Source organism: Psittacula echo (genome assembly GCF_963264785.1).
Source record: "Psittacula echo genome assembly, chromosome: 8".
NCBI lineage: Eukaryota > Metazoa > Chordata > Aves > Psittaciformes > Psittacidae > Psittacula > Psittacula echo.
Genome location: NC_137744.1, coordinates 13,503,201 through 13,512,158, shown reverse-complemented (window position 1 = coordinate 13,512,158; position 8,958 = coordinate 13,503,201). Strand labels below are relative to the sequence as shown.

General features: G+C 42.6%; 1 protein-coding gene across 1 annotated transcript in view; it reads right to left on the bottom strand.

Moving 5' to 3' along the window:
• Nucleotides 1–772: 772 nt before the first annotated feature.
• GPR50 (G protein-coupled receptor 50) overlaps nt 773–8,958 on the bottom strand; it is a gene marked incomplete at both ends in the record, with an annotated part of 31,215 nt that continues 23,029 nt past the window's right edge. The window contains one exon of the mRNA XM_080624909.1: nt 773–1,638. Within this exon, the coding sequence (XP_080481035.1) occupies nt 773–1,638 (866 nt within the window). The remainder of the gene's footprint in view (nt 1,639–8,958) is intronic.

The following is an 8,958-nucleotide window of genomic DNA, read 5'->3' as shown; positions in this document are numbered from 1 at the left end:
ATGCTGGCCATGACAGGATACTGCCTAAATTAGAATCAGGCTCCAAGTATCTTCCTGCAATTAGATTATGTCATATATTATACTCTTACTCGTGGCCTGAGAAGGAGAGTGCAAGGGTACTTAATACCTGTAGATATGCAATTAAAATGAGTGTATCAGACATTCACTAGGTCTGGCTTTTGCCTGCCTTACATCTGGCGCAGGCTAGCTTCTAAACCTTATAAGAAAAGAAAAAGGAAAACTAATACACATACAATGGACATTATCATGCCCATATGTATGCCTGCTGGCTACTACTGGTGCCTAACTGAAAAGGTGAAAAGCCACACAGTTTCCACTTTGTTTGCTATAGTTTGGGTCATGATAATGCTAAAAAAATAGAATTCAGAAGGAAGGGAGAAAGGTTTGTTTGTAATACACAGCAATTTTGCCAGCTCTTGAAGATTGCATTTCAAGCATAACTGCATTTCTCCATGCATACTGAATGCTTGTGACAAAAGCAACCAAACCTATTAAATAGGCACATGGTGAAAGATGGTCTATTAAACAAAATAAATAAAGATCAGTCATTTTCATTCTGAAAACTATTCAAAGCCTTGATGTCGCAGCAATAAGCTAAACGTGAAAGGTAGCAGACCCCTTCCTCATATGAGAAGCAGACTCCTTCCTCACACGAGGGGCCCAGCAACACCAGCTGTGAAATGCACACATAGAAAGGCTCTTCTATATTATATATACAACTGTAATCCAGAATAAATAGTACTGTTCTGACTCATAAATGCATTTCAGCTTGGTTGTTGTTTGTTACAGCTGGAGATGGCTTGCTTTTCATCCCTTCTGTCCCACCCTTGGACACATCAATGAACAGAAACCTGGGAGTCCAAAGTGTCAGCAGTATCCTTTTGTATTCCCTCCGGAAATTCTGGTTAAGAAGCCCATAGATCACAGCATTAAGGCAGCTGTTAAAATAGGCCATAAAATAGCTCAGGACGAAAAGCCATTCTGGAATGTGTGGCTGCACATGTGAAGGATTAATTGAAACAGCAAGGCCAATAAAGTTTAATGGTCCCCAGCACACAGCAAAAAGGACAAAAACTACAAACATAGTCAAGAAATTCCGGATGTCAGCTGCTCTGAGCTTCTGCTTGCAATCTTGTCTCACCCGGTGTTTGACGTGAATCACCAAAATCCAGATACGCAGGTAGCAAAATGTCACAATGGACAGTGGGACGATGAAGTGAATCACCACCACTGCGATGGTGTATGATGTACTCACTGTCTGTGCAAAGGTGCAGGAGTAAATCCGGGGGTCATACTGCAAAGAGCCAACAAAGAAGTTTGGCACAATTGCCACCACTGTGAGTATCCAGGTCAAGCAGAGATAGCAGAAGGTGTTCTTCATGTTGAAGAGCTTATCATACCGAAGGCTATGACAGATGTAGCAGTAGCGGTTGATTGCGATTGCTGTGATGTTGAAAATGGACCCAATGACACTCAAACCCATCAGGAACCCGCTTATCTGGCAGTGGACATTTCCCATGGTCCATCCATTGTGGAAAATCGCACTCAAGATCAGAGGGTATGGATAAACTGCAACTACAAGGTCTGCAACTGACAAACTGACGACAAAGATGTTGCCTACAGAAAAAGAAAGATGGTGAGAGGTTAGCATAGGTTCAGGTAGACAACTTGACACTAAAGAACTCCTCTTGATGAGCTCTTCTCATGGGCTTCAGTCTACCATCCAATTGGAATTTGAAGGCCTAAAAAATAAGACTTAGTTCTACTAGTGACAGCAATGGAGAGTAGCTACGCATGATTAACCTGCATATTCCTTCTCAGGAAAATTCTAAACTTGAAGTGTTGCCCTTAATTCAGCTATAGCTGTGGGTCAGGGTCCTGTGTTCCATCAAGTTGTGTAGGAAAGAACAATTTTCTCTCCTTGTTAATCAGCCAGCATGCTACCGCTCATTTTGAGCGTGGTGTATTTCTAGCTAGGCAAAAAGCCTTTCTGTTCAGTTTGCAAGTCAGAGTAGGGGAGGGAATTAAGAAAGGGACCTTGATACCTTTTGGGAACTGGTGTAACTACAGGGTCAGCTATGTTGAAAAGATATCTGTCAATATTCAGCTTTTCGATGACCAGAAAAATCATCATTTCAAGAGGAGCTCAACACTGCAGTCAGAGGGCAGCACACTGAAAAAGTGGCTGTTTTTTCTAACTCTACTACCTTCAGGTATATCTACAGTGGCAGGAAAGTAAATATCACTAGAGTACCAGGAGAGGCTATGTTTAACACATTTAAGGTGTTAATATCTACGCCCCTACGTGTTACAATGCAACATCCCAGGTGACTGATCACACCTGAGCCTTCTCATCAAACCCTCATATCCTGATGTCTACAAGATTATATGAAAAAACACTAAAAGTGTATTTTTTTCTGTAGTTCCCATGAAAGGATTCCCTGAAACCTCGGTTCAGCCGGGTCACTGGCTTCAGTATTTGGAAAGTACACCCAAGGGCTGGCAGAAATCACAGCCACATTGCCACTGTAGTTGTTTACTGCCAACAAAAACTATCAGGACAAGTCAACCATTCATATCAGGCAGCAGAGTCCACTTCACACTGACTGGAAGACAGTCCAGACTTGAGAATAGCCCACGGCAGCGTGGAGCTGAGGCAGCTGACACAAGCATCCTTTAAAAATAAGTATTAGCAGATGTGATGCAAAGTGTTGAAATCTTTTTAGAGAGAGATTTCACATACACAGGTTTACCACAGCACACAACTTCCGTGGCTGCTGTACCTCAGTGCTGCTGATCTAATATCTCACTTAGAGCTTTTTAAATTGCAGTCACTGAACCTGGTGCTCATATAATTACCTCTATTTGTGCCCACTCTCAAGGGCAGAACCACGTCTGATCCGGCTCAGTGCTCATGCAGGCACTCTGGAGAAGGAATACTCTTGTGCAGCAAATCTTTTATTCATTTGATCAAAAATACACACAAAATGTGTCCCTAGCACCAGGATTTCCTTTTGAAAAGGCTTTCCAAACCAGTTTTCAAGACAGCAAAACAGAGACAGAGGGATCAGCAGCCCAATTTAGGAGACTTACAGAGAATGCTGGAGACAGACTCCGCTGATGGAGCCACAACCCTCCCTTTTCACTGGACCTGTCTCACTTAGATATACATTCACATACACAGGAGGTTGGAGAGCAATCCTCTGCATTTGCTGGGGATTGAAGACAGCCACATTCAACACCCAGGCCTGACTCAGGCAAAGCAGAACAGAGCTGGATATTCCCTACTTAAGACAGCACATCAGTGGATTTAATCCAAAGTTTAGCAAAATCATAGGGAAAATTATCAGCCTCACATCACTGCCAGCTGCTGGGAGTAATGAGCAGTCTCTGTCAGTCTTTCTTCACTAACTTGAACAGTTGAATTAGAAATATTGGGGGGGGTGGGGGAATCTGTGAATATAATATTCCTAGGATAGATTTAGTAATTTGGATTTAATCCAGGAGCACAATATTGTGCATATTATTTTGACACCACTTCATTGTATGTTGCTCCAGCATGAAAAGAAATTAGATGGGTTTATCAAGACAAGGATAATCTCCAGTTCTACCTGGAGAGCAAACTTGCCATCCCCTGCGCTGTGCTTTCACCTTGCAGTCTTGGCTGTCCTACCAAATAGAAGAACTATCGCCCTGGCAGGGTAATGAATACCTGAAAATAAGATCAGAAAGGTTCACTCAGTACTATTTCACAGAAACAAATCCATCTTCCATTTTTATTTGGCAATGTGGTCAACTTCATATTTTTCTTCTGGCAAGATGAACATGAAGGTCAGAGCCATAGAAAAGCCACTTGCCAGTCAGTCCTGAAAATCAGTGCATGCAGAGAAGGGGCACACTGCATGCCTCTGAAGCAGAACATACCCTTCAAAGTATGGGAACTGGCTGTTGGCTAATTATTAAAATGAGTCACTTGACTTAAACACTGCTTCAGCCTGCAGTCCCTAGTTTGCTATGAGACCACCGTGTGCTGCACCCTGTGGCCAAAGACTTGTGTCTTTGTCCTCTGATTGGACCCTCACTCCCAAAACCACTGCAGAATGGGAAGCCATCTGATGTGTGGCTTTAGGAAAGGTAAAGAGCAGTCTCCTGCCAATGGTCTCCACTACTGTAGGGGTTTTTTCCATTTTTCCACTATAAACCAAAGGAGTCCTGCCCATAAAAGTACCAGCTGGACTTTATCTCAAATTTAAAATTATCTGCTTCCGTGACACTATTTTCCGATGTATCTTTTTCTCTTTGTTGGCATGTGAGTATATTTCCTCAGGAGCTTTCACATTTTCCGTCCTGTTTTTATTACCCAGTTGCTGGCTCTGTTACCCAGTTATAGAGTCATACATGAAGAAGCATGGTTAGTGGAGGAAAGCAAGATTGTCACAAGCACACTGTTAACACTGACCTGGCCACCTTTTCAGAGCAACTATAAAACCTCTCACACAAAGCTATAGATTACCAGGGTATGATACACTGCTCACAGTGTAAGCCACAAATTGGTTGGGAAAGCAAATCAAAACATGGAACAGCCTGAAGCCCAGCAGCAGAGCAGGATCTAAGCATGTATGAGCAAGTAATACAAAATGGAATTTATCCCAGAATACCTTCTGCCCTAAGACTTGTGCCTTTGAGCTCCTTGCCTCCCTCCCAGACTCCAATAATCCTGTTTTGGCTCACTTCAAAAGCCTGCTCCTGTGCTCCAGCAGTTCCCTGGCCCTGCTTCTCATTTCACCTGGATTATCCAACATCACAGTTTATCTGAGGATTTACTGTCAAGTCCTGGTGCTAGGAAATGTGGAAATACCATAATGAGTTCTGAAAATTGATAAACCACATATATGAAGGTCTTCAACAGCAGGCTGCCTGAACAGCACCTGACTTTCATACAAAAGGACATAATTCTCCTACAGAGATTAACTGGGCATCACTGCACAAACACAAGGGTCACTGGCTCTGCTGCCTCAAGAGGCTGTTGGAAATCCCTCGGTGCACAAGCTGCAGTTGCAGAGATCGAGCCTCTCCCTGCTGTTCCCACACAGGGACAGCTGTGGGCTGTCCTTGGGTACACACAGGCTGTGTTTTAGGTATCCTAAACCTAGAAGCGGGGTTAAATGGTAGCAGGGATGTGTAAAAAAAATTTCTGAAAATTGGCTATTTTTCTGCATCTCAAAATGTCCAAAGCAAGCACTCAAAACTCCTGTTCTGCTGTCCATATAAAGCTCTCTTATGCTCACAATCCCTGCTGAAATACTACAGAACTGTTTGCTTCAGGTTAACAAGATACAGATGCTCAATGCAGCCTTAAGTTAACACTTATCTGTAAACCCAGTGCTGAAACTGGAACGCCCTGAGCGACAGGAGATGCACCAAAGCAAAAAGCCAGTTTTGCAGATCAACTTCTGCTCCATCTGAGGAGGAAAGAGGGCTTTGCTGTCCAGATTGCCCCTTCCTGCCAGCCACTTTGCAGGCGGCCAAGTTGCTCCCAAATAGCCAGTGCCCAACATAGCATTTTGAGGCAAACAAATCACATACAACAGCCTCAAGGTCAGCAGACCCATAAGCATGATGGACATGAGTGCCATGGGGGCTCACTGCATGACCAGACCACTACTGTCTCAACCTCTTCCCAGAAGGGAGCAGATCCTGGCATCTGTTCTGATGCAGCCAGAATGACTGACAGTTGTAGAACAGCAGATATAAAACGCTCTGTTGATAAAACTTGCCAAGATACACAATGACATAATGACTGGTATTTTTGTGGTGACACCTTACTATTTGTGGCTTGTAATAAAAAGCACCTTAAACTTTATGTTCATCCTTTCAAGTTTTATGAAAAACTCAACAGACTCATGTTTAAAGTGAGATAAACCAGAATTAAGACTCACATCAGCCACAGAGATACAAAATAAGGTTCAGTAAACAATTTAACAGGCCATGACTGTAAAGCAAGCCTCTGATGATCACTTACCATAACCTAATACTCTCTGTTTAACCTTCCAAAGCTTATGCTCACTGCAGAACAGAAACAAAATGTACTGTTTGCCCCGAGCAAAAAGATAAAGTCATAAAAGCTTTATTCAGTGTGCAACAGGACTCTTTATTAGGTTTGATAGCCTCCTTTTCTTGTTTGTTTTTACCTGCCATTTGCTGTGCGTTTGCTTGTATTGCACCAACCTCCAGTCTGCAGACATGAAGTGCATGCTCGGTTCTGCAAACTGAGCGGCAGTTTATAGAAAACAATTCCAAACCAGTTTTTTTCTTTTTATAATACAAAGATGCCAATCATATTGATCATAAACTGCTGTAATTCAAACAGGTAATAGTAGTACGGTGTTGGGGGATCCTGATCCTGCAGCCCTCACTCTGACAAGCATTTCTTACATCACAAACTCTGAAGGAACACTCCAGCAAAGATGGTGTTTACCCCATCGCAGAGCATGAAGAACCATCCTTCTATAGGGGACTATGACCCATGACACTGCTCCATGCAAGCAACAAAACAGCACATGAGAAACCCCAGACTATTAAATTGCTGTTTCTTTCCAGCATTCTAAAAAGCACTGATGCATCTGATGTGCCTGTACAACAGCCCAGCGTGTACTTACCCGTTTTGACAGCTGAAAATGTTTGACAGGGGAGCACAAGTGAAAAGCAGAGAAACTCTCTATGATATTGCGGCAACAGGAAAAGAGAAAGATCTGTTGTTCTATGCATTAATCCACAAATTTTAATTAAGGATTTTATTTGCGTATCTGGGGAGTCTGTTCAAAGAGAGGAATAAACAAAAGAAAGGAAAAAGCATTCAATCAATTATCTGTCATCATTACTCCATCAGGATTCAGAGGGGGATAAAGGATGGTTTCCTGCAGTGAAACAGACAATGCAGTTGGCCTGCCAGCTGGTCTCAAATGTTGACTGTGATGCATAAAGTGATCCAGAGGGTAATGGACAGGACAGGAGGTATTGCCAGCCCACAGCACCCTTAGGATGTAAGATTAGAGAACATGGAAATATCCAATTTAAGGACACCAGGAAGGCCCTAGACCAAAGGATAAAACTCCAGAACAATTTAACCTTTTCCTGGCAAAAATCCTTTGAGATCTCAGCACACTCGTGAAGCCAGAGAACAGCAGCATGCTCTGGGCTACCAACCATTACCTGGTTTACTGGCATCATTCCCTACGGGAAAACTGTGGGTGCTCAGTGCTGCGCTAGCCCTGTGTTCACACAGGAGCAACACCAAGGCAGAGCAGAAGGCAACCAGCAACACAAACTTTCAGCCTCCTCCTGTGCCTTTCCATGACCAGCCATTCAGGCATCACTTTGGCATCACAACTGCAAACTCCATTATTAGCCATCTCATCAGTGTATCACCACAGTTGCATGAAGCTGCCTTTTCCTCTGGACCTGTGAGAAACACTTGCTTCCAGGAGGAGACGAAAAACCCTCACAGTATTAAATGAAGTAGAAAAGACCAGCTCCTCAGCACTTCAGTTACCTTTGTTATGCATCATGTATTATTTTGGCTGATGGTTAAAGAAAGGAATTGCTTACAGTGCCAGGTGAAGGTCTGGATTACTGGATTTTAGACTCACTTTTAAGTCATGACCTTCTAATTGTATTGCTGTCAAAACCATATTTGAGACGTGCCTTCAGCTGCTGCAGTTGAGCACAGCAATCATTTACAATGTTTACACCCCAGAGATTCATAACTTTCATTTGGCTAAGGCCAGCCAGATTCAAATTTGTATCTGAGCTCAGGAGTCTGTGGAATAGGCTAAAAATTAGAGACCAGCCGTGCGCACATGATTCCATAGCATTCTTTATATCACTTATCATTACATTGGGAAAAAGTTGAAGGAGGTGATTTTTCCCTTGGTGTGACACAGATGGCAGCTGGACATTCACTCTTTGCTGAATAAAAATCATTTTAATTACATCTTCTTCTGGACCTTTATTAAGGGGCGGCTGTGTTTTGGTATCAGTGCAGAACAACTTCTCATTTTCAGAGTTTTAGATACTTTAAAAGCAAACAGAAGTTAGCAACAAAGCAGAAACTCTCATGCCAGCACTGGTTTCTGATACCAACTGTCCTTTTATCATTTATTCAGGAAGAAAACTCTAATAAGGAAGATTTATATCAAATGACAAATAACAGCTGTGGGGAAAAGAAAAAAAGTGTTGCACTTCATTAGAACTCTGTAAGACTCTGACAGCCAAAACGACACTGCCAAAGTGGCAAATGCAGCCGAAAAGACAAGACAGAAATCACAGCAGCTGTTAAACCAAATGGGAACTTGTTAAAATTAAGGGCCATTTTCCCTTTTTCATATTTAGTCTCAAAACACTATGTAAAGAAATTCAACCTCTTATGAAGACAGGCCAAGTCATTAGCACAGAAGTGACACGAGACCCTTGCAAAGATTTCAAATTAAAAGGTAACTGTTAATACTCAAGCAGTTCCTAAAATCCTATGAATATGTTAATCTGTTATCAGCTGGAACCCTCCAGTATTGAAGTAATAAATCTTACCAGACTGAATTTTACCATTATTCACTTGATGCTACAATATTCCTTAAAAATACGCAAGCATTCAACGCAGAGAAAGCTGATGGCTTTGTAGCAACAATACCAATGCCATCCTGGGCCAGACCACGCGTTTCCTTCTTCCCAGATAGGTCAAGGCCATACCTGTCCCAAAGCATCAGCACTCCCAAATTCTCTATACCAACAGGCAGTGGTTTCACCTAGGAAGGCTGCTGCGATTGCCAGGAGGGAACAGGAGAGCATGAGGCTTACACGAGCCACACCTGAAGTCAATTTTGTAGCAGTACCACAACAGCTACCAAGAAATGCTCAAGACCGAAAAGTATCCTGCAAGCC